The sequence below is a fragment of the Bubalus kerabau genome, chromosome 8 (assembly GCF_029407905.1).
Source record: "Bubalus kerabau isolate K-KA32 ecotype Philippines breed swamp buffalo chromosome 8, PCC_UOA_SB_1v2, whole genome shotgun sequence".
NCBI classification, from domain to species: Eukaryota; Metazoa; Chordata; class Mammalia; order Artiodactyla; family Bovidae; genus Bubalus; species Bubalus kerabau.
The window spans coordinates 13,520,530-13,547,888 of NC_073631.1; the positions used below are offsets into that span (position 1 = coordinate 13,520,530).

At 36.8% G+C, this 27,359-nt stretch overlaps 1 protein-coding gene across 3 annotated transcripts in view; it reads left to right on the forward strand.

Annotated features, from left to right (window-relative positions):
* Positions 1-27,359, forward strand: part of VPS50 (VPS50 subunit of EARP/GARPII complex) — a 138,787-nt gene that overhangs the window by 63,541 nt on the left and 47,887 nt on the right. For 2 of the 3 annotated variants that reach the window (XM_055589724.1, XM_055589725.1), the window contains 4 exons: positions 6,084-6,216; positions 9,904-9,992; positions 15,859-15,953; positions 16,290-16,388. In XM_055589724.1, coding sequence (XP_055445699.1) covers positions 6,084-6,216; positions 9,904-9,992; positions 15,859-15,953; positions 16,290-16,388 — 416 coding nt within the window. Of the gene's footprint in view, positions 1-6,083; positions 6,217-9,903; positions 9,993-15,858; positions 15,954-16,289; positions 16,389-17,184; positions 17,891-27,359 lie in introns of those variants that run through there. The other variant, XM_055589726.1, reaches the window with a different exon arrangement.

The following is a 27,359-nucleotide window of genomic DNA, read 5'->3' on the forward strand; positions in this document are numbered from 1 at the left end:
ACTAAATTATTGCTTACAGGTGAGGCTGAGATGTTGCTGCTTTTAACAAGCTAATTTCATCATTTTAACTTTGACCAGGTGGGCTGGTTGGGATGGTTAATAGTAGAGCTAGAAGGTACAAAGTTTTACTCTTAACTGATAATGATAAGATAAGAAATCAGATCTGTGGATTCTGTGAAAGTGTTCATCAGGACTTGATTAAATAATGAATTTTCACAAAGATAAACTCAAAATGGATTGAAGACCTAAATGTAAGACCAGAAACTACAAAACTCTTAGAGGAAAACATAGGCAGAACACTCAACAACATAAATCAAAGAAAGATCCTCTATGACCCACCGCCTAGAGTAATGGAAATAAAAACAAAAGAAAACAAGTGGGGCCTGATTAAACTTAAAAGCGCTTGCACTTGTAAGCTTTTGCTTACAGCAAAAGAAGCTGTAAGCAAGGTGAAAAGACAACCCTCAAAATGGGAGAAAATAATAGCAAATAAAACAACTAATTGATAAAGGATTAATTTCCAAAATACACAAGCAGCTCGTACAACTCAATACCAAGAAAACAAACAACCCAATCAAAAGTGGGGAAAAAGACCTAAACAGACATTGCTCCAAAGAAGACATACAGATGTCTAACAAACACATGAAAAGATGCCCAGCATTGCTCATTATTAGAGAAACGCAAATCAAAACTACAATGAGATACCACCTTACACCGGTCAGAATGGCCCTCATCAAAAAGTCTACAAACAATAAATGCTGGAGAGGGTGTGAAGACAAGGCAACCCTCTTGCACTGTTGGTGGGGATGTAAACTGATACATCCACTATGGAAGAGAGTATGAAGATTCCTTAAAAAACTAGGAATAAAACCACCATATGACCCAGCAATCCCACTCCTGAGCATATACCCTGAGGAAACCAAAATTGAAAGAGACACATGTATCCCATTGTTCATTGCAGCACTATTTACAATAGCTAGAACATGGAAGCAACCTAGATGTCCATCGACAGATGAATGGATAAAGAAGCTGTGGTAGATACACACAATGGAATATGACTCAGCCATAAAAAGGAACACCTTTGAGTCAGTTCTAATGAAGTGGATAAACCTAGAACCTATTATACAGAGTGAAGTAAGTCAGAAAGAGAAAGATAAATACCATATTCTAATGCATGTATACGGAATCTAGAAAAATGGTTCTGAAGAATTTATTTACAGGGCAACAGTGGAGAGACAGACATAGAGAATAGACATATGGGCATAGGGAGAAGGGAGGAGAGGGTGAGATGTATGCAGAGAGTAGCATGGAAACTTACATTACCATATGTAAAATAGATAGCCAATGGGAATTTGGCTGAAAAAAAAAATGAATTTTGACACTTCAGTAGTGAAGCTTGGTAATAATGCTGTGTTGAGCATTCTTGCATTATAACATCTGGATTTGTGAGTCTTCTCCAAATCCTGCCCATAGGATATTTGTTTCTTGTGATCACTGGTTACTAGACATGTATGTTATCTGTATGGAGTTTATGAGTTGCAAACAAAATTTAGGTTACTTAAAATGTTCCTCCTTTTCTGCATGATTTTTGAGATGGTTCTAAAATACTATACCTTTTTCTCTTCTCACCTGTCAACCTTCCCTGATTAGATTAGTACTCATAGCTTTAGGATGGCAGTGGAAAGTCGCTCTGGAACACAGAAAAATGTTTGATAAGTAAATTTCTATTTCCCATACTTACAAGATTTTAAGACATGCTGTTTGGTGCAAATGTTTTCTAGATTGATTAATTCAAGGCTTTTGTTGCTATTGATATGCGATCGGAGCATTGGACTGAAACTGTTATATGGCACTGCTCTCTCCTGGGTGCGCCTGATTTTATACTGAACGAATCACCCATTAATCGGAAGTTGAACTGAGTTGCAGTGTTGGGTATTTAGTAATCAGTGAATGGATTAAACCATTGATGAAGTAGCAGATCTAGGAATCTCTAACATTGATTTGTGGAATGTGAATGTGAGATATCCAGAGTGGTTTACTGTCTAAGGGCCTGTGACTGGTAAGCTGTGAAACAGGTGCTGGTTGGGACCCAGGGCTTCCTGTTCCTTGTCTAGTCCTCTTTCTGTTACGCTCTGCTGGCGTGAAGAAGAATTGATGTCCGAGCGGAAGTAGTAAGTCAGAAACCCAGATTCTCTTCTTGGCCTGCCTTTTATTTACTGATTACTTGTACAGTTATTTGCATATTTGTTGGTTTTTTTGATTCTCTCATTATAGTCATGGTTCACACATGTTGGAAATAAGATTCTCTATTTGAAATTTGGTGGTGATTTTGTAAATCAGTTGGAGAGTATCAGTTGTGAATGATTTTAGTAGTAAGGTGTTAAAAGCATCAAAAGCATTTGTTGCTATGAGAGTTGACCCTGGTTGATTGCACAGTATAGTGGAAAGTGGTTTCTGGAGTCCAATTTTAAAATGAAATGACTTCTCCCCAGCATGGGCTTCCAAGTACAGAGATGAACACATTTCACTTAAGTCTATTAAAAACAATATATATCTGTTGCACCTTGTCTTTTTTTCTTAAACTGTTTACTATCTATTTAGTATGATGAATCTATACATTTGTTTCTATTTTAGAACATAAATTTAGGTAAGAAGCGTCTTGCTCAGTACATCAGTCTTATGTTTGCACATATGACATTTTTGAAGATAAGTTTGGGCAACTTTCAGGTGTGGGCTTTGGCTAGATCTGTGAATTCTTTACACTTAAATAACTTAGGTGAGAAAAAGCTTCTATAGTTTCACTAAATAATTTCAACTGTCTCTGAAAAACATTTCACATAAACATTTCTGTGTATATAATCTCATCCAAACCCATTAAGTTTTAGCAAATCATCAAGAGGTCACATAGTATAAACCTCCTTGTTCTTGAACAAATAGGCAACTAATGATCTAGTGGAGAACAGAAGGTAGTAGCTCCAAGTTCCAATTTTCTGATTTGTTAAACTGTGACAATTATAATAAAAGGTGATTGGTGGACAGTGGCACCCACTCCAGTACTCTTGCCTGGAAAACCCTGTGGACGGAGGAGCCTGGTAGGCTGCAGTCCATGGGGTCGCTAATGAGTCGGACGCAACTGAGCGACTTCACTTTCACTTTTCACTTCCATGCATTGCAGAAGAAAATGGCAACCCACTCCAGTGTTCTTGCCTGGAGAATCCCAGGGACGGCGGAGCCTGGTGGGCTGCTGTCTATGGGGTCGCACAGAGTCAGACACGACTGAAGCGACTTAGCAGCAGCAGCAGCACAATTATTTGTATAGTCATACTTTTGCTTTGGGAAAAATAAAGCTAACACTGCTTTCATCTATCAGAAAGATATATTGGGATATAATTAGATTAAATTTATTTACATAGTATAAACACAAACTTACGCAAAGTTGAGTTTATGAAAGTTTGCAGAAGAGTACCTTTATTCCAGTGAAGGATTGTTAAGCTGCAGTTCAGAACCTTTTTGTGATTTTTGCCTTTTCTTTGTCCTCTGCTTTTAGTTCTTTCCTGAACTCATACATCAGTATTAATTTTAGTTACATGTTTGTGGTATGAGAGATATGTCAATTGTAATGATGTGGTAAAAATAAGCCAAGGAAAAATGCAAGACTGGTTCATTGTAAAAGTAGTCATTATAAAAGTAAACAGGGAAAGTCAACATAAAAAATTACCACAAATTATAGCATAAGTATGCAAAAATATTTGTGTTGATCTCTGCAAGCCATGTGTAAATCTGGATAGCCATCCTAATTTCATTTCCTCCTGTGTTCCTTCTGTCTCATCCCCCATGCCATCTCTTCAGTCAGTCAGTCAGTTCAGTCGCTCAGTCGTGTCCGACTCTTTGCAACCCCATGAATCGCAGCATGCCAGGCCTCCCTGTCCATCACCATCTCCCGGAGTTCACTCAAACTCATTTGCATCGAGTCGGTGATGCCATCCAGCCATCTCATCATCTGTCGTCCCCTTCTCCTTCTGCCCCCAATCCCTCCCCGCATCAGGGTCTTTTCCAATGAGTCAGCTCTTCACATGAGATGGCCAAAGTATTGGAGTTTCAGCTTCAGCATCAGTCCTTCCAGTGAACACCCAGGACTGATCTCCTTTAGAATGAACTGGTTGGATCTCCTTGCAGTCCAAAGGACTCTCAAGAGTCTTCTCCAACACCACAGTTCAAAAGCATCAATTCTTCGGCGCTCAGCTTTCTTCACAGTCCAACTCTCACATCCATGCATGACTACTGGAAAAACCACAGCCTTGACTAGATGGACCTTTGTTGGCAAAGTAATATCTCTGCTTTTGAATATGCTATCTAGATTAGTCATAACTTTCCTTCCAAGGAGTAAGCGTCTTTTAATTTCATGGCTGCAGTCGCCATCTGCAGTGATTTTGGAGCCCTCAAAAATAAGGTCTGACACTGTTTCCATTGTTTCCCCATCTATGTCCCATGAAGTGATAGGACCAGATGCCATGATCTTCGTTTTCTGAATGTCGAGCTTTAAGCCAACATTTTCACTCTCCTCTTTCACTTTCATCAAGAGGCTTTTTAGTTCCTCTTCACTTTCTGCCATAAGGGTGGTGTCATCTGCATATCTGAGGTTATTGATATTTCTCTCCCGGCAATCTTGATTCCAGCCTGTGTTTCTTCCAGCCCAGCGTTTCTCATGATGTACTCTGCATATAAGTTAAATAAGCAGGGTGACAATATACAGCCTTGACGTACTCCTTTTCCTATTTGGAACCAGTCTGTTGTTCCATGCCATCTCTTTCAGTGTTTTCTTCTTTATATTCACTATGTTTATTCTTTTGATGATAGGCAGATATGTGCATTAATTTTATCTATTTATTATGACATACATATATATAATAAAAATGTTTCCCTTCCTCACATGTGTATATATCATATGAAAGGGAAAATTTTTTATTAAACTTTTGTTAAAGTATATGCTTATTATTTTTCATAGTTGCACAGTGCTCTTTTGTGTGTGTAAGATAGTTTATTCAACGGGTCTCCTGTGTTTGGACATTTGAATAGATTACAGTATTTTGCAGTTAACAGATTATCCTTCAGCAAACAACCTTGTGCATATGTATTTTCACATTGATTGAAGTACACCTTCTGTATAAATTCCTAGAAGTGGAATTGCTGGGTCCAGGGGAAATACAAATGATGGAGCAAATGCTCCATTGTGACAGACAGAAAACCTGATTAATAGAATCGAGGCGTAACCCTCCCTATGAAATAAGAAGAGCAGAATGACAGACATAGTTTTTACTAAGGGTAGAGGGAGAAAAATCCACGCATTTTCATTAGGGAGAAGATTTGGGACCACATACTTTTTCATAGCCATATACAACATATTTTAAAATAGTATTGTCAAATATGAAATAGCTATATCCCTGTAATTTAAATAATTTACAGATTGTCAAAGGTGCTAACTTAATTTACGTAAATGATTTGTAAAATATGACTTATCTTTTTGCAAGTTGTAACTTGTCTAAGAATGAGAATAAAGCTGCATTTGTATGCTAAGAACATGGCTTTGAAAACATGTATTTGGGGAAGTTTGCACTCTTATTCGTAACGCTTAGCAATTCAGTAGTGTATGGATTCATAGTATGAGAATTGATACTGCTCATGAATACTAAAAAGCCATGTTGAAATAGGAATTACTAATTGTAATTGTTACTGTTAATTACTAAAAGTGTGCTTACTAACTCATACAAGTTAATATTTTTATTAATGGCTTGATAAATATTTTACTAACTGGGGAATTTAGAGGAGGGGGGAAATCATTATGGAGAGAAATTACCATTTGTTCCACGTTGAAACATGGGACATGTTGAACAAATTACTGTTAGCTCCGTGTTGAAATAAGAACACACTTTTCTTGCTGTTGGGCTTTCTTTTTAGATGTATCAGTGGAAGAAATTTTCTTATCTAATTCTTTATTGCATTTGATTGACACCATAACATTTTATTTCGATTAACTTTGTGTTAAACACGACAATTTGAAAGTTGGCTCTTGTCATTTCCTTCAGCATGTTACACCAGACAGCTATATTCCATGCCTTGCTGACCTGTGCAAAGCCCTGTGGGAAGTTATGCTCAGCTATTACAGGACTATGGAATGGCATGAAAAGCATGATAATGAGGATACTACTTCTACTTCTGGTAGGAAATAATTTTCATTTTATTATAAAAACTGAATTATAAATATGCCATATTTCTGGAGTAAGGAGAAAGAAAAGAGATAGCTGTACTTTTAAAGTTTCAGGGACCGTGATGACCTGAATGGGTTAAATGGGTTAAATGTTCAGCAGAGAAAGCAATTCAGCTACTATAAAATCTCCATTACCTTTGGGGATTTACCAGGCTGAAGAACTTCCTATGTGATAGGTGTTACCAGTTTCCGGGAAAATGTGGTGATGGTCTTAGCACTAAATTATTAAGAGAGCACTTAAAAAAAAAAAAAAATTGAAAACTAAGTAAGACATTGGTCTGTCCAAATTTACTATAAAATTAATGCTATTTTTTTAATATTAGCATTAATTTAATATTAAGTCTTTTTTTGCTTATTTTCAAATTGTGGTAATAATAATGCTGCTGCTGCTAAGTCGCTTCAGTCTTGTCCGACTCTGTGCAAATTAGTAATTCTACTAATGCTTTTCTCCATGAACATAGTGGGACATTAAATTTTTAAAAAGATGTTTTAAATACTATCTTTGAAAGCGAAATACTCTTTAAATGTCTATAGTATACTCATAAAGAGCAAACCTTTGAGAAATTATATTAACTAGGCATTACTTCATAATATAATTATATATCTTAAGTGATTATCCTTGAACAATAGCTAAGAGTAAGTATTCAGAAGTACTTTTAAAAGGGTGTATCAGTATTTAATATGGGCAAAATAAATTATACGATACATATTTTTCTGTATTACATACAGTTTAGTATAGCTAGTTAATCAAGTTATTTTAGTAACCTCTAATTTCTGAAGTGTTTGGTTTTTGTGATTGTGAAGGAATGCTCAAATCTTACTATTTGATAAAATGTAGGATACTGGTAGTATAGAGGATGTATGTTTAATATTAATCTTGACTTGTAAGAAGCTCATAAATATAGACAGCAAAAAATAAGAAAGATAAATTGTATGGGAGGATTTCCCTTCTTTTGGAAATATTGTTGGGGAGGAAGAGGTTTAGAGAAAGAAAGAGAAAGGAGAAAGTGGGGAAAAGAGGAGAGCATTGAGCCAGGGTCCTAGACCAGACATTTCACCCACCTCCTCTACTGCGTCCGCGAGTATGGGCACATCTGGCTTCAAGTGAAGAAGTCACTTTTCATCCTCTCCAGGCTCCAGTCTTGCTCCTTAAAATGGTAGATTAAGAATAAAGGAAACAAAATGTTTCATCAGGTGGTAACACGTTTACCTGTAGGATCTCTATCAAGTTTAGAGACAACGTGAAGAGAGCTAACACTAGTTGTTATTAATACCATCCAAAGAAATGAATCGAGGGGTAATTATATTAATAATGAAACACCTATAGGCCTTTTTTTTCTTCTTCTAATTTCATTTTATTTAGGGAGTTTGTGAGCTTAGCGGACTTTTTTCCCCCCACAAAGTTTATGCTGTTTTGGCAACCTTAATTTTTTTCTAGATGTGGTAACTGTTCAGACATTTCAGCACCTTTTTTCCCTTTTCTAGTCCATTATTTAAGAAGAAACCAAAGCAAAAGTTTGGAACAAAATTAACACATACTTTAGATATAAGACAAGAGTGTAGAAGATAATATATTCTCATCATGGTGAAACTTGCTTTCTGCTCCAGGCAAATAGTTTCATGTATTATGTATGGATGTATATATTTATGTATACACATTTTCATGATGCTTTCAAATTGTGGTGATGGAGAAGACTCCTGAGAATCCTGGACTTCAAGATCAAACCAGTCAATCCTAAAGGAAATCAACCCTGAATGTTCACCGGAAGGGCTGTTGTTGCTCCAATATTTTGGCCCCCTGATGCAAAGAGCTAACTCATTAGAAAAGACCCTGATGATGGGAAAGACTGAAGGCAAAAGGAGAAAGGGGTGGCAGAGGATGAGATGGTTTGGAGTGTCACCCACTCTAGAGACATGAATTTGATCAAACTCCAGGAGATATTAGAGGACAGAAAAGCCTATCGTGCTACAGTCCATGAGCTCTCAAAGAGTCAGACACAATTTAGCAACTCAACAACAACAAATAGATTCAAACTGAAAACTCTCTTTGATCCTTCTATATTTAGTCCTCTTTGCTAAAATTCTTTCTCTCTAATCTGTATAATTTAAGAATGCTGTAGACCCTGGTTAATCTGATCATCAGTTGACAATATCGAGGACTGTAAAAAGTCATTTGTTCACCAGAGAGTCTTCCTTTTGTATTCACATTAAGGCTTAAATTGTAGGAACCAGTAATTTAAAAATTATTCTTCGCAAACTTGATAAGCCTGAAAGGGCCTCTAGAGTTCACTTGTCGTTCTCTCCTTCATTGCAGGCAGATTCTTTACTACTGAGCCATGGGGAAGCCCTCTAGTTTATACTACTGGTATCTTAACACTTTACCATTTTAAATAAATCTCTAAAGCTATAATGTAGGTACATTGCTCTGAGCTGCTGGGTTCATAATAGCCAGACCATACAGATGGTATGAGGATTCCTTTGTAGCTCAGTCGTTAAAGAATCTGCCTGCAGTGCAGGAGACCAGGGTTCAATTCCTGAGTCAGGAAGATCCCCTGGAGAAGGAAATGGCAACCCACTCTAGAGTTCTTGCCTGGGAAATTCCATGATCAGAGGAGCCTGGCAGGTGACAATCCATAGGGTCGCAAGAGTTGGACACGACTTAGCAACTAAACCACTGAACCACCACCACAAATGATATGGCTTAAACTGTAGGAGTAGTTACTAGTACACCAGGCATGTATCTGGGCTTCCCAGGTGGCTCAGTGATAAAGAACCCACTGCCAAGGAAGGAGACGTGGGTTCGATCCCTGGGTCACGAAGATCCTCTGGAGAAGGAAATGGCAACCCACTTCAGTGTTCTTGCCTGAAGAATTCCATGGACAGAGGAGCCTGGCTGTCTTCAGTCCAGGGGGTCGCAAAGAGTCGGACACGACTGAGCAACTGAACAACAACAAAGGCATGTATCCAGGGCCTGGATATGAAAGGGCCTTCTGCTGATCACCAGTGGACGGACACCCTGCCAACCTGAGATGAGGACATCTGATATTCTCAGTTTATTCGCACAGAGGCATAATTTTTAAAATATAATGTGTTTATGTATTTTTCAGTTGCTTTTAGGGAGAGAATTATTTTTGAGGCCGGTCGTTGATCTTAGCCTCTTGAAGTGGACATTGTTAGATTACTTACCTGGATTGGATAAAAGTATTCTGGATCATGAAAAATACAAATTGTATGCATCATTGCCTCATTGCATGAGCAGTTTGCACTCCATGCTCTTGGTAACGTGTATATTAATTGATAATTCGGTTAATCAGTCCTGTAGTGCCCTGGCAGCAGGCAGTATATGGGTCATTAAGAACCTGGTTTCTGGGATTACACTGCCCAAGTTGGAACCCCCCAGCTTCAATCACACATGACCTGAGTAGTCTTAAGTGTAAAGTATTATACTTAACATTTCAGAGTCTTGAGTTTGTCTTATCAAATGCATTTAATCCCAGTTCTTATTTTTACATTGTTTTGATTATGTAAATATTGAGAATATTTTCTGTATTTTACATATGCTTACAGTATATTAGAGTTCACTTTGTTTTTTTTCTGGAGAACAAAATGTGAAGCAAGTTTTCATCTTTTATTTTCAGAAGGGAGTAATATGGGTGCTGAAGAGACAAATTTTGATCGTGGCTACATAAAAAAGAAATTAGAACATGGACTTACACGAATATGGCAGGTTTGGTTTTTTTTAACTATTTTTTCTCCCTATGAAAACAGTAGAAACCTTCATGTCAAAATTGTTTCAAAGATTCAGTGTTTAGGTTTTCTGTATTTGTTTTTCCTTGCAGATCTAGTCATATGTTACTTTCTTTGGAATAAGTCTGTTATTTGAGTTCTATAATTTATTAATAGTTTTGAATTATATTTGACTGTAACTGGCAGTAGAAAAAGTGTTTTAATTTGAAATTCTCCATTGAAAATATTCCTTGATTACATTTTACTTTTAGTATTGTAGCAGATCTGTGCTTTTCTAAAGAAGTTGTTTTCTTATTGAGATACTGTTTATTTTATGTGTGTGTTTTTTTCCCTTTTCTGTTAATTTTAGGAAAAGGATAACTGTGTAATAGATGACATACTTGGGTTGGAGTCTAGAATAGAGTGAAGAATTTTTTTCCAAGTCAATGATTTTTGTGCCTTCAGTGAACCTTATGTGTTTATTGACTGTGTATTCCTAGGCTTTTCTTTTGCATTTCAGTAGCTCAGTTGTTGTTATCAGATAATTTAATTTATTAAAAATTTTCATTTCCTAGATAAAATGTAATTTCTTTGATAACTTTTTTGTTCTTTTTGGACTTCCTCAAAATTTAGAAGACTATAGAAACTTTGATTATATTCTGTTCTTCTAAAATGTATTTTTGATTTTTCTAATGAAGCTGATATTTAGTTTGAAAGTCTTTACAGGATTTCTTTTGAAAAAAATTTTCTAGCTAAATATATACTGCAAACATAAATTTCCTTAAGAATCACTTAGCAGTTATAATTTAGTGTTCTTCTGACTTTTTATTACTTGCTATTGGATATGCTATTTGAACTTATACTTTAATATTTAAATATGTGATAGTCTTTTATAATTTCTGTTATGACCATATTAAGGTAATTTTTACCTCTCCACTTATTACAGGTTTAGGCTGACTTTTTTCCTGAATATTATATACAGAAAGGAAAATCTTCTATCTAGGGTCAGATATGAATTGTTTCTGCTTAGGTCTTCTAATAGACTCTTAATTATACTTTGCTGAAATTGCAGAATCTATGATAAAATTTTTGGTAATTCAGCATACTTTGAAATATTGACCTGGTGTTTTATATAGCTAGTTACTGTTCAGTCGGGCAGCCTGGTATCATTCCTGCTATAGGAATATCTGTTAAATGTAAGATTTAGTGAAGCTATTCTCATTTAAACATTTGGCCAATTTAATGAAAGTCATCATGCTTTTGAATACAGATAATTGTAGATTTCAGGTTTTAGAATATCTATCTCTACCACTCCAAGTCCCTTTCGCCCCTCCAATCCCAGTTCTCAACCAGTTGTACACAGGACTTTGTGTACGTTAGGAACTCATTAGTGTTTGTTAAATTGAAATTGCAAAGCTCGATGCAATTGAAAAAGGCAAAGTCTCTGAAAAATACGTATTTTTTGATAACACATCTAGCAGACAAAACCTGACAGGAGTTGAATTCATTTGATAGCACAACCTGACCACTGTTATCATTTGGCTTTTTATAGTATTTATTTTTCCCATTAAAGTGAACATGCGTATGTTACAGGGATATTCATGTGTTTTATTTTGGGATGCTGCCCTTGACCCCACGGGGGGTTATATATAATATATGCTGTACAGGCTATAATATATTTCTGATACCTGAAGTGCTAAATTTCAAAGCAGAAATGAGCATGTGACAATTTACAGACATTTGTCATAAATTTTTTGTGGAGATAATGATAAGTGATGATTGAGAAGCATAAGATAGTTAACATTTCTGACATAAAACTAGATTCAGAATCATAATCACCTTGATTTTTGATGTGAAAAGTTTTTAGAACTTATGGCAAATTTTTCCAGCATTTTGACTCAGTTAGAACCTTTCAGGGAAAAAGGTTGTATCAATCATAATATGTGTATCACACTGTTTGGGTTTACAAACATGGTAATTGAAAGCATGGTCCTTGACCTCATGGAGCTTACATATTTAACCATATGAAATTCTTGGTCTTCCAAAATTTTCTTTTTAGTCTTTAACTACGTGAGAAATGGCAGTTTTTAAATGCTTATTGATTTCTTTTTACTATAGGAAATTAGAGTTGGCATATTTCTACTTTTTGTGAATTGGAAATTATCTTTACAATCTAATGTACTTCCTACTTTTAAATTCTTCCAGGGGCATTTGAAAAATAACCATGTATTTCTTCTTTGTGTTGGGAATTAGGCTGTGTATGTGTATTAAAGCAGCTAACTATGTATTATTCTCATCTATATCCTTCTTTGGTTTTGGTTTTCTTGGTCTGTGCTGCTCTGAGGGAGTAGTTTTAATCTTCTGGCATGATTGTAATTTTGTCAGGTTTTTCTTTTATTTCTAACAGCTTTTGCTTTTTATATTTGGATACTATGTTGATTGATGCTGCAATGCTAATAACCACTCACCTTCTTTGTACATAATTCTCTTTATTAATTTTAAAGAAATAGCTCTTTTCCTCTTAGGCATTTTGCAATGAATTTTAGTTTGCTCTATTATTACCATTACTGTATTTATTTTGTTCATATTTTCCTAATAAATACTTGACAGTTCCCTTATTTTAAATGTTTTTGTATCATGTTTTGGTTTTGTCTCCTATTAATGTAGAAAAAATTTTTTTTCCAAGAGTGGCTTTGTCTTACAATAGAGCAATTGAATATGATGTTTATATTTTCATTAGTGTTTTAATTTATACATCTTTAATTATTTGAGAACTTGAACATTTAAAAATCTATTAGTTATTTGTGAATTATTTTCTCATATTTTTTGCTCATAGGTTTTAAATGATTTATCTGATAAAGGATAATCCTTTGTATATCATTTGTGTATTTTAACTTACATTTTTGATGTGCATATGGTTTTTTATGAGGTCAAACTGTTGACGTTTGTCCTCCATGACATGTTGCATTTATTCTTAAAGTATGCTTTCTTATGTAAAGCTCAGGTAAATATTCATTTGGTAATTACAAATATTTATCAAAAGTTTGTATTAATTGCTATATCCCTAATACCTAGAATACTGCTTAGAAAACTTAATAGGTAGTTAGAAAATATTTTTGCTTTTTTATTGAATTTTTAATCTTTTGAAAACCTACAAAAACATTTACTTAATCTGTTTTATATTTCTTTTGATATGTGTTGTAAAGAAAGGATGTCTTCTCCCACACACAACCTCCCCTCCTCCCCACCACCACCAATTATTTAGGTTTCCCTTCTCTACTTTTTGGATAATCTTTGTTCTTCCCTCTTTTTGGGGGATACCTCCTTGTAGCAAGAGTCAGTGAAAAGAGGACACTCTGAAGGCAGATAGACCTGGGGTAAATCTTTGCTTTCTCTTTAGCTGGCATATGGATTTAGGCAATTAGTTGACCTCTTTTAAAGAATCTCCTTGCAATGAGGGAGACCTGGGTTCTGTCCCTGGGTTGGGAAGATCTCCTGGAGAAGGGAAAGGATACCCACTCCAATATTCTGGTCTGGAGAATTCCATGGACTGTATGGTCCATGGGGTTACAAAGAGTTGGACATGACTGAGAACTGTGGTGTTGGAGAAGATTCTTGAGAGTCGCTTGGACTGCAAGGAGATCCAGCCAGTCCATCCTAAAGAGATCAGTCCTGGTGTCCATTGGAAGGACTGATGTTGAAACTGAAACTCCAACACTTTGGCCACCTGATGCGAATAGCTGACTCATTGGAAAAGACCCTGATGCTGGGAAAGATTGAGGGCAGGAGGAGAAGGGAACGACAGAGGATGAGATGGTTGGATGGCATCACCAACTCAATGGACATGGGTTTGGGTAGACTCCGGGAGTTGGTGATGGACAGGGAGGCCTGGTGTGCTGCGGTTCATGGGGTCGCAAAGAGTCGGACACGACTGAGCGACTAAACTGAACTGAGCGACTTTCACTTTCACTTTGACCTCTTTCAGTTTCTCTTTGCCTGGGGGGATAACAAAGGCTTGCTTAACATCCCTGTTTTAGAATTAAAGATAATGTGTAAAGTTCTTAGTATAATGCTGGAGAAAAGTAAATACTCAGAAAACAGTGGTTTTTATTGCTGTTTTTTAAGCTCTTACATGTGTATTATCACTGTTTTTTTCCCCTATTCCATTGATTTTTCTGTATATTGCTAACATTTTTTGGATAGTTTTTAATATCTTAATGTAGGTGGTACAAGTCCTCCAACATCACTCATAACTTTTATCCCTCTTTTCATAGCACTATTTTTTAAAAAGAGGTTATTGCCTGTTTCTTATTTCTGGTGAATTTTAGAATAATTGTTCAGAAGAAAAATTTTTTGTGTATGTGATTTTGGTTAGAATCTCACTGTATCTCTACATTTCAGGTATACCTGGAAATATTAATTTTTATATATTGTACATTAAGACTTCACATAATTATCTTATTCTGATTATTTTTGAATCAATTATTTTGGGGTTTCTAGCCCACCAAGTAATGATTGATGGTTTTTACCTGTACACCTAGTTCGGTTCAGTTCAGTTGCTCAGTCGTCTTAACTCTTTGCGACCCCATGGACTGTAGCACTCGAGGCTTCCCTATCCATCATCAACTCCTGAGCTTACTCAGACTCATGTCCATTGTGTCGGTGATGTCATCCAACCATCTCATCCTCTGATGTCTCCTTCTCCTCCCGCCTTCAGTCTTTCCTAGCATCAGGGTCTTTTCAGAGTCAGCTCTTCGCATGAGGTGGCCAAAGTATTGGAGTTTCAGCTTCAGCATCAGTCCTTCCAGTGAACACCCAGGACTGATCTCCTTTAGGATGGACTGGTTGGATCTTCCTGCAGTCCAAGGGACTCTCAAGAGTCTTCTCCAACACCACAGTTCAAAAGCATCAATTCTTTGGTGCTCAGCTTTCTTCATAGTCCAACTCTCACATCCATACATGACTATTGGAAAAACCAGTGCCTTGACTAGATGTATCTTTGTTGGCAAAGTAATGTCTCTGCTTTTTAATATGCTGTCTAGGTTAGTCATAGCTTTTCTTCCAAGAAGCAAGCGTCTTTTAATTTCATGGCTGCAGTCACCATCTGCGGGGATTTTGGAGCCCAAAAAATAGTCTGCCACTGTTTCCATTGTTTCCCCATCTATTTGCCATGAAGTGATGAGACCAGATGCCATGATCTGAGTTTTCTGAATGTTGAGTTCTAAGCCAACTTTTTCTCTCTCCTCATTCACTTTCATCAAGAGGCTGTTAGTTCTTCGCTTTCTGCCATAAGGGTGATGTCATCTGCAAATCTGATATTATTGATATTTCTCCTGGCAATCTTGATTCCAGCTTCATCCAGCCCAGCATTTCTCATGATGTACTCTGCATATAAGTTAATAAACAGGGTGACAGTATACAGCCTTGACATACTCCTTTCCCGATTTGGAACCAGTCTGTTGTTCCATGTCCAGTTCTAACTGTTGCTTCTTGACCTGCACACAGATTTAAGTGATTACTTAAATCTGTATGCAGATTTAAATGATTACTGCATACAGTATAAGGTGATTATACTAGATATACACAAATAGTTGTGATTTTTACCTATGTCTCTAGTATAAGAATATAATTGTCTTGCATGTGTATGTGTATATTAATAGTGATGACTGTGGCTTATACTATTTTTATATCTGATTATGGAACTGTTTCTGATATCACCCTTTGTTGGGTATTGGCCTAAATAGATATTTTTTTCATCAAGTTAATCTATTCCTGTCTCATTTTAATGTGTAGCTATATAAAAACATGGTTCTGAGAACTTTCTATATCTTGGATTTACTTGAAACATTTTTTGTTTTGTGTTATAGGATGTTCAGCTAAAAGTTAAAACCTACTTGCTTGGAACTGATTTGTCTATATTCAAATATGATGATTTCATCTTTGTTTTGGATATAATCAGCAGGTAGTGTTTGAGATTTTGTCTTATTCTTTATCTTGTTTCATTGAACCATGATAATTAATGAAATCTTGAATCAGTGAGTTACAAACTGTAACTTCATGGAAGTGAAGATAATTGAGCATTTACTGTCTAATTTCTGCTAGTTTAAGTGTGAATGTGTTTAACTATTTCTGCCCTTTGGATGTTTGTAAACTGTAATGAATTTGTAATCTTTAGAATTTCTTCAAGCATCCAAATTTTTATGATTTGTTATCTTTGAATAAAGATGACCTGGACTTCATTTATTTCCCTACAATAAACATGTTGCTGAAATTGTTATAAATCTTTCTGTCCACGTAGGTTGATGCAAGTTGGAGAAGAATTTTGTGGTAGCAAGTCTGAAGTTTTGCAAGAATCTATTAGAAAACAAAGTGTCAATTATTTTAAGAACTACCATAGGTAAGAACTCTAATAAAACATGAATAGACTTATTTAGCTAGTAAGAATAGCTTTTTCTCATGTTCATTAATCTTATAGCATTGGTTGGTGTAAAAGAATTACTTTTGAATTTGAAAGACTGTCTTCTTTGTAGCTATTTTTAGGATGATTAGGTTATTATTTCTTTTTTACCAAAAATAGCATAAATTATTCTCATTACCTTTTGTAAATCAATATGTACTTTGTCTTAAGGGGTTTAAAATGTTGAACTGACTTCTTTGTGGGTATAAGATGATTCTTACGTGTAGGATCCCTAGAAACATTTGACCACTAGTCTCTACCTGCATATATGGTGTGAGTGTAGTAAGGAAGTTAAATCAATAGAGGCAGCACTCAGTGAGGTGGACGTGCTTGAAACTATGTGCCTTTTAGGAGTAAAAAGGCTTTTAGAGAAGAGGGCATGATATTCAGAATCTAGCTACAAGGCCAAGACTATGTACTATGTTGCTTTGACAAACAATCACTACCAGTTTTAAAAAGGGTGCTGTGGAATAGTTTTGGGAATGGACAAAGGTGGGAAAGAATGTTTATATAGCAGCGTGATGGTACACTTAAATTAGCATTAAACTGAGAGAGTGAACAGGTATTAGACCTTTCTCCATGTAAGCTGGACCCTGTACTGTATCTCTTACATATATTTTATCATTTGCATTGAGGTATATTTCACTTGTTAGTCTGCTTTTTAAAATGTTTTGATTTTGTTGTTACTTGGTACCAGGGAGACTTGGGATTTGAAATTCTTTTTCTCCTTGTTCAGAGTCAACCCCTGGTCATGGTGATATGTGCTGAGTCAGAAGAGAGATTACTGCATGTGAAACCATTGACTAATTTATTATTCAATATATTTAAGTACACATTTTCTGTCTTTTTTTTTTTATTTTATTTTATTTTTAAACTTTACAAAATTGTATTAGTTTTGCCAAATATCAAAATGAATCCGCCAGAGGTATACATGTGCTCCCCATCCTGAACCCTCCTCCCTCCTCCCTCCCCATACCATCCCTCTGGGTCGTCCCAGTGCACTAGCCCCAAGCATCCAGTATCGTGCATCGAACCTGGACCGGCAACTCGTTTCATACATGATATTTTACATGTTTCAATGCCATTCTCCAAAATCTTCCCACCCTCTCCTTCTCCCAGAGTCCATAAGACTGTTCTATACATCAGTGTCTCTTTTGCTGTCTCGTACACAGGGTTATTTTTACCATCTTTCTAAATTCCATATATATGCGTTAGTATACTGTATTGGTGTTTTTCTTTCTGGCTTACTTCACTCTGTATAATAGGCTCCAGTTTCTTAACAGTAAACTCTTAAAATTAAATACGGGCTTTCCTGATAGCTCAGTTGGTCAAGAATCCGCCTAAAAGGCAGGAGACCCCAGTTCAATTCCTAGATCTGGAAGATCCGCTGGAGAATGGAAAGGCTACCCACTCTAGTATTCTGGCCTAGAGAATTCCATGGACTGTGTAGTCCCTGGGGTCACAAAGAGTCGGACACGACTGAGTGACTTTCACTCACTCACTCATTAAATATTTATTTTTAAAGTATATTTAAATTGATTATTTCCCAAAGTGGGCTTCTGTGATGGCTTAGATTCTCAAAAAGAATTTGCCTGCAGTGCAGGAGACCCAGATTTGATCCCTGAGTTGGGAAGATCCCATTGAGAAGGAAATAGCTACCCACCCCCGTATTCTTGCCTGGAGAATTCCATGGACAGAAGAGCCTGCTGGGCTATAGTCCGTGCGGTCACACAGAGTCGGACATGACTGAAGTGACTTAGCACGCATGCACAGGAAGACAGTGGTAAGAGAACAACATAAAACCCTAACACTACCTTTGTTTACAACTTCCTTTTCTGTTAAAACTTAAGCCCTACTAAAGTGAAAGTCCTAGCCTGTACACATTGCTTTCCAAAATGAGGGTGGCCTTGTAATCACAGATGGGAAATGGAAAAGAATCAAGAATTGTGAAGAAATGAGAAGCCTCACTTACCCGTTAGAATGAAGGCATGCTGCTTGTCCATTTCCCAAAGATTGCTTTGTATCCTACAATACCACTGGAGGGTCTTCTGTTAATTGTGGCTACAAGATGTATGCAGTGCAGAAATGTGGGTTCATTTAATGGTTTCCATTCTGCATTCCACTTTATTATCAAAAGGTATCTGTCATCTGTTGCCACCAGGTATAATAGGCATTTCTAGCTGCTAATGAAGATTCCTCACAAAAGTTCACCTTGATGAACTTAGAAAACATAGATATTAATGATTGTTTTCAAAACACTCAACATTTTAATTGACTTTTCTCAGAAACACTTGTGAAACTTGTTTAGCAGTGAGGAGGCTCTATTGTATTGTTAGAAGGAGAGGAGGACTGGGAAATAGTAAATTGGGTTTTTATCCCATTTTTGCCTCTCACTTCTCTGACATTGACCAAATTACTTAACCCTCTGGGATATGGTTCTATCTATCAATTGTAAAATGAGGTGGTTGGACTAAATGGTCTCCCTAAGTATTACCTGCAGATCTTTCCCTTTTTTTATGCTGCTTTGTATATTATAAAAGTAGGTTAAAACATAAAGATTTAAATTTTTTTTTGTAGTATTCTTCCCTTTCCGCAGTGTTTAAACCAGTCTTGCTTATATACTGCCTGTAATCATTCTGTCTCCAACAGCTGCCATTTGGGAAATTATAATGAAAATTACTTGGCAAAGTGGGTGCCAACCATCACTGTGCTCTAAAGCAAGATAAACTTGAAAGGCAGTTTAGAAATGATGCCAGTGTACAAATATTGAGTTGATGAAAGTCATTACATTAGCCAGTGATGAATCTAAATCTACTAAATTCTGATTTAATACGTCCTTTACCAAATCATACTACATAAATACCAAAAAATACCATGAAACATGGTGAACTAGGATCATCTGTTTTGATTTTATTAAAGTGTTTAAACATGCTTACAGTTTGTTTCATGGTCTTCTGCCAAATAGAGCTCTTGAGAATGAAGAAATTCCTGAACCGAATTATCCTGACTTTGAGTCCATTTAGGCTGTTGGTTTGAAGACGTAGACTTAACAACAGGGTGAACGTAGAAGCATTTTACTCTTTGGCAGAACATCTGTTTATAGAATGTACTGGTGTTTTTTTGTGGAAGTATTAAAGTTTGCCTGCCGTTGTATTTTTCTTGAGCAAAGTTGGGTGAGCATGTGAGGAAGCACAGTCTCTGTCATCATCTGTCAATGTAACTTCACATCTTTCAAGGTGTGTTTTATTCCCCCAGGTTTCTTTATGTTCAGGCTCTAAGTTTGTATACACCGAAAGCTGTCAGTCTTCTGGCAGATGTTGCAGAATTCCCCAAAGCACAAATAATCTAAAACAGTAATGACGTAGAGACTGTGCAGTAGTGTGCTGTTGTCTAGACATTTAACACGTACAGTGTGTTTTTAATTGCTTTAATAATCAAAGTTTATACATGCCTTCAGTGACCTTAAAGGTGCATCGACTGATGTCAGAAGAAGAGAAAGATCACCTATCCTTGTAGGGAGAAACGTCTTTGCTTGCCTGAGTAAGAAAGGCTTGGTTTATTCCTTAAAGTGTCTTTAAAATGTGTGCTTCTAGAGTTAGTTTTATTATCCATATACTTATCTTTGTTTTCTCTCTCGGTAAAGTGATTGAATCATGTCTTCTGGTTTGAATATTGGACCTGATATCTTCTAGAACCGACCTGCCTGCTCATGTCACACTGCCCCTCCCTCCCCTGCCCATATATCTTCTGCCAAGTAAACTGTTTTGGTTAAGGCTTCAGAGAGAGTAGAAAATAAGTTATCAGTAATTTTAGTTGTATGAGATACCTGAGAGAGTTTTTTTTTTAAGGAAAAGGTTAACCAGTATAATAACTTCAATTTACATTGAAGTTATTTGTTATATATACATTGAAGTTATTTGTTATATATACATTGAAGTATAAGTGTCCATGGATACGTTTTCCTAGTATTGCATTATAACAAACTATCCTGAAACTGACAGGCTTAAAACAACCAGCATCTTATCGTTATTTCATGTATTCTGTGAGTCAGGAATAATTTAAGCAGGGATCAAGATCCTTCTGCTCCTCATAGCATTGCCTGGGGTGACTCAGGAGTGCTCAGCTTTGTGCGGCGGGTTCAGGATGGCTTCACTTGGTGGAGGTGGCTAGAAGGCTGTACAGCTGGATTGGTTTCAGCGGCCCACATGTGGCCTCCCTAGTGTGGCGCTCTCAGTGTGGTTGGACTTCTTCTATGGCAGCTGGCTTCCCATGGAACTAGCATTCCAAGAGAACCACGCGGAGGGTGCTTGGCTTTTTCAGACACCTTTGGGACTCATGCAGTCCTTCTGCCAGATTCCATCGAATGCAGACTTCTCATAACGCTGGTTCAGATTGAAGGGGAGGGAAATCAGACTTTCTCTGTTGACAGGGAAGTGGTTAGGTCATGTACAAGAGCTGTGTGTGGAATAGGAGATACTGTTGCAGCCCTGTTTGCTGTATTGCTTGGGAAAACAGGGAGAAATGTTTTCAGAAATCAGGTTTTGGGGGGATTTGGTGAAAATGGTTCCAATAAATTAGTTTATTTTTAGTACATGACATGTTCTTCTAAAAATTCAATTATGTGAAATATGACTATTTTCCATGTCTAAACTATACAAGAGGGCTTAAAATTTGAACTTAAAACGAGAGCAAAAGGGACAGTGTCTTCATAATATATACCTCTTATATCAGACTAGTTTCTCTTCTGTATATATGTACATACACATTATATATGTACACATGTATATATGTACATGTGTGTGTATATATAATGTGTATGTACATATATACAGAAGAGAAACTAATCTGATATATGTACATGTGTGTATATATAATGTGTATGTACATATATACATACACATGTGCATAAATTCTTTATATATGTACATACACATAAATATACCATAATAGTGAGTGAACAACTATAAAATTCCACTTTTCTCCTGCTGGTAAAACGTTTGGGGCCGTGTGGTGTTATCAGTGGCCTTGGGTTCCAACCTTTACTGTGTTCCTCACTAGCTTTACCACCCATGTGATTTTAACCAATCTTTAATTTTCTGAGCATCAGGTTCCTTCTCTACAAAGTGTATAAAGCTTATGTTGGCTACTCTACCTTCTTTAAACTCTGTGCTTTTATCATTTGCTTTTGGAGCCTAACTTCTATTGCTTTAATCTTTTATTAGGTTAAGTAAAAGATCTGTATTTCACACACTTGTAATTCATTGATATTTTCCCTTTAACTTGTCGGTCAACATATTTGAGACAGTTTGTAGATCGGTTATTATCTTCTTCACTATGTTTGCACTTTAAAATCTCTTTAATTTTATTTTAGTTGCACCTGTTCTTTAGTTTGCCAAAAAAATTCTTTGTATCCTGCTGATGTCTGGTTTCTTGAAGACACAGGTGACACCCACCGCGCTTAAAGTAATGACCGAGATTGCTTTTCACATAACTTTATGATTACAGTCAGTTCTGTTATTCAACATCCGATCGCAGTTTGTACTTTACATACTTAACTGCTTTTTTATCATAACTGCTGTCTTGTGTGTGTTAGTCCAATAAATTAGAAGAAAGGATATAAAATGCAAATCCTTCCATTTGTATAAAATGTTCTTGGGGAAAGCGATGCAGAGGAAGCTTTCCTTGGCTTTATTGAATCCATTTGGATAATATTAACCAACTTATGGTTTCCAGTAAAAAGGGATATTTTTCCTTTTTGCTGTTGTTGCTGACCATGTTGCAGTGAAAAGAACATGGCTTGGAAATCAGGGCCCCTGTCTCTGCTGTCTGCTGGTTGGAGCTTGTGACCCTTCACAAGTGGATTAATGCTTGCTTGAGCCACCTGTGGCTTTATCTTTAAAATGGGCCTGCCTTTTATTGCAGACAGTTTGGGAGGATAGTGATAGATTAATAGTTTTTTCCTTTGAAAAAATTTTATTAAAACTTAACTCACATGCTGCTATTGCTGCTAAGTCGCTTCAGTCGTGTCCGACTCTGCGCGACCCCAAAGACGGCAGCCCACCAGGCTCCCCCATCCCTGGGATTCTCCAGGCAAGAACACTGGAGTGGGTTGCCGTTTTCTTCTCCAATGCATGAAAGTGAAAAGTGAAAGTGAAGTTGCTCAGTTGTGTCCGACTCTTCGCGACCCCATGGACTGCAGCCTAACAGGCTCCTCCGTCCATGGATTTTCCAGGCAGGAGTACTGGAGTCGGGTGCCATTGCCTTCTCCGAACTCACATAAATGTATGCACATCTTATTGTACCGCTCTGTGAAATTTTAATGTATGTACACTGCATAAGGGGCTTCCCAGGTGGCACTAGTGGTAAAGAACCTGCCTTACAGTGCAGGAGACCCAAGAGTTGCGGATTCCATTCCTTGGTTGGGAAGATTTCCTGGAGGAGGGCGTGGCAACCCACTCCAGTATTCTTGCCTGGAAAATCCCTGTGGACAGAGTCGAACATGACTGACGTGACTTAGCCCGCAGGCACACACACTACATAGACTGCCCAGGTTAATATATGTAACTTTTCCAGTATCCCCGAAGAATCTCTTGTACTTTTCTCAGTCAGTAGCCTCGTCAGAGTTAACTGCTGTTCTTAACTTGTGTCACCACTGACTAGTCATGGCTGAACATTATGTAAATATTGTGGTTTTATAAATATTATTTTGAATTGTGTTGCTTTTGTCGTTTCTCACACACATAGACATGTGAGTTGATTTAGTGTATTGACCTAGGATTCCTATGATCTGGGGGTTAAATTAGCATTTTAGTAAATTTAATTGGAAATTCTTTTGAATTGCCCATGTATATAATATGTCATGTGTGAATAGTGATGGTTTTATATATTACTTTCTAACATTTGTATTGGTTAGGACTTCTGGTACAATTTTGAATAGAAGTGCCAACAAGGGACATTCTTTCACTCAGTACTTTACCAGTAAGTATGATATTTGTGGTAGGTTTTTGTAGACACTCTATATCAGATGAAAGAAATTCCTAAGAGATCGTCAACTTTAAGTCAAAAGGTATTACTAAAAGTAAAGGAGATACTTCATGATGATAAATAGATTTTCGTTAGGAAGGTATAACAGTCGTACATTTGTAAGCTCTTACTAAGATAAAATCAAAATATATAAAGCAAAAATATTCAGATTAGAAGAAGAAATAGACAATTTATAATCATAGTTGACAATTTTTACGTGCCACTTTTAGTAATTGGTAATATAAACAGACAAAAAAATCAGTCTGGATATATGTTAGACCAGATATTAATAAAATTTACCTAATTTATGTAGATATATTGATATATATATATATGTTTACACATATATGTATGTATACATTATAATATTTAATAGCTGAAGAGTTCATATTTTTTTTCAGAGCAGAAGGACAGTTAATCCAAGTCAATCAATTGCTGGGACTCAAAGCAAGTCTTTGTAAAAGAAGAAGTCAAAAGATTGAAATCAGAGCATATTCTGACCACACTGGAGTTAAACTAGAAATAAATAAGAGAGAACTAGAAAATCTGCCAGTTTTTGGATATTAAGCAACCTATTTTCCATGTTAAAGAAGGAACCATATTGAGAATTAGAAAATATTTAAAAACGAATGTTAATAAACGTATAATATAAAATTGTGAGGTATAACTAAAGCAGAGGGGGAGATTTTTAGTTTTAAATGCATTTTTTGGTAAAGAAGAAAGTTTGAAAATCAGTGCCCTAAGCTTACATTTCAAAAAGTTTAGAAAATGACAGCAAATTAAACCTAAAGAAATAGTGGGAAGATAAATTATAAGAGTAGAAGTCAGTATAAGTGAAGGAGGTGAGTGAAAAAGTTGGCTTAAAGCTCAGCATTCAAAAAACGAAGATCATAGCATCTGGTCCCATCACTTCATGGCAAATAGACGGGGAAACAGTAGAAACAGTGGCTGACTTTATTTTTTGGGGCTCCAAAATCACTGCAGATGGTGACTGTAGCCATGAAATTAAAAGACACTTGTTCTTTGGAAGGAAAGTTATGAACAACCTGCTGCTGCTATTGCTGCTAAGTCGCTTCAGTCCTGTCCGACTCTGTGCGACTCCATAGATGCCAGCCCACCAGGCTCCCCCGTCCCTGGGATTCTCCAGGCAAGAACACTGGAGTGGGTTGCCATTTCCTTCTCCAGTGCATGAAAGTGAAAAGTGAAAGTGAAGTCGCACAGTTGTGTCTGACTCTTCGCGACCCCATGGACTGCAGCCTACCAGGCTCCTCCATCCATGGGATTTTCCAGGCAAGAGTACTGGAGTGGGGTGCCATCGTCTTAGCATATTAAAAAGCAGACATTACTTTGCCAACAAAGGTGCATCTAGTCAAGGCTATGGTTTTTCCAGTAGTCCTGTATGGATGTGAGAGTTGGACTATAAAGAAAGCAGAGCACCAAAGAATTGATGCTTTTGGACTGTGGTGTTGGAGAAGACTCTTGAGAGTCCCTTGGACTGCAGGGAGATCCAACCAATCCATGCTAAAGGAAATCAGTCCTGGGTGTTCATTGGAAGGACTGATGTTGAAGCTGAAACTCCAATACTTTGGTCACCTGATGCGAAGAGCTGACTCTGAAAAGACCCTGATGCTGGGAAAGACTGAAGGTGGGAGGAGAAGGGGACGACAGAGGATGAGCTGGTTGGATGGAATCACAGACTCAATGGACATGAGTGTGGGTAAACTCCAGGAGTTGGTGATGGACAGGGAGGCCTGGCGTGCTGTGGTCCATGGGGTCGCAAATAGTCAGACACATCTGAGCAACTGAACTGAGAAGTCAATGAAAGAGAAAGTAAATGTATAATAGAAGGAAATCTACAATACTACTTAGCAAAACTGGGCAAGAAAAAGAAAGAGATTATATCATCAGTTAAAGGGATATCTATAGATCTTAAGGGGCTTCCCTGGTGTCTCAGTGGTAAAGAAACAGCCTGCAATGCAGAAATCACTGGAGACACGCATTTGATTCCTAGGTCAAGAAGATCCCCTGGAGGAGGGAATGGCAACTCACTCCGGTATTCTTGCCTGGAGAATCCCATGGACAGAGGAGCCTGGTGGGGCTACAGTGGATGGGGTCGGAAAGAGTAGGACACAACTGAAGTGACTGAACATACTTGCACATAGATCTTAAGACATTAAAAATAAAATAAAATGATACAGACGTTATGCTAATAAAGTTGACAATTTAGATAGAAATGAATGAATTCCTTGTAAAATCAAACATAATAAACTGATAAAATATAGAAAATCTGAGTAGTCCTGTATCTTTACAGAAATTGAGTCTTTGCTTCAAAGCATTTCCACAAAGAAACCTCCAGGCCTGTTGCTGTCACTGGTCAGTTCTTCTAAACCTTTAACGGGAAGTAATATCAACATATTGGAGAAGGCACTGGCACCCCACTCCAGTGCTTTTGCCTGGAAAATCCCATGGATGGAGGAGCCTGGTGGGCTGCAGTCCATGGGGTCGCTAGAGTCGGACACGACTGAGCAACTTCACTTTCACTTTTCACTTTCATGCATTGGAGAAGGAAATGGCAACCCACTCCAGTATTCTTGCCTGGAGAATCCCATGGACGGGAAGCCTGTGGGCTGCCGTCTATGGGTCGCACAGAGTCGGACACAAACTCCTTCAGAGAGTAGAAAAGAACTTCCCTGGTAGTCCAGGTGTTAAGGATCTGCCTTCCAATGCAGAGAATAGAAAAGGAGGGAATGCTTTATAACTTATTTTATGAGGCCATCATAGCACTAATGCCAAAACATTACAAACAAGAAAATTACAGGTTAGTACCTCAAAAGAACTTAAGGGCAAAAGTCCTGAACAAAAGATGGGCAAGTTATATCCAGTATATCTAAAAAAAGACAATACTTCAAGAACAGGCAGAGTTGAATACAGGAATACAAGGTTGACTAGACTTTTTAAAAATTAATAAATTTAATTCACTATTTCACAGCTATAGGAAAAATACAATATTGATCATTTTAATAGATGAAGAAAGAATTTTGATAAGATTTCCTTTGTAGTTCATAATTTTATGAAATCATGTCTGTAATTTTTACTTTCAATCTAGTTTTGCTTTTAACTTCAACCTTATAGTTCAAGCATGCTTCTTATAAATAGCATATATGGTTTTTTAATTTTAACCTTCAGTTGTACAATTTTTGTGTTTCGATTGGACCTTTATTTCATTTTCATGTAATTTATTATTGGCATAGTTGGGTTTAAGCCCATCATATTGCTGTTTGATTTCTAAAAGTGTAGATAACTGTGTTTTCATTCATTTTTTTCTCTCTCTGCTTTCTTTTGGATTGACTGTGTCTTTTCAATTTTCAAATCACTTTTTTGTCAGCCTAAAATGTGTATTCTGGTAGTGGCTACCATCAACATTCCAATATGCATTCCTGTTCTGTTACAGTTGACCTTAGGTTAATATGCTTCCAAAATAATGCAGGAACCAACTTTATAACTCATTTACCTTCTCTTACCCTTTTAATGTTATTGTCATATATTTTACTTTCTATATTATTTTCTATACTTTTTATATGTAGGTATAACTAAGCTTCAGTCTGTGAGTTGGTATCTTTCATCACCATAATAGTTTTATATTATTGTGTAATAGAATACCATGAATTTTAGCAGCTTAAAACAACGCCCTTTTGTTTCCTCACAGTTCTGTGAAAGTCTGGATGTCTTGTCTAGGTTCCCAGCTTAGGTTCTCATAGGGCCTAAATCCAGGTGTTAGCTGATCTTTCATCTGAAGACTTGGAGGAAGAATCTGCATCTGAGCACATTCAAGACACTGGCCCAGTTCCGTTCCCTGTGGTTTTAGGACTGAGGTTTCTGTTTTCATGC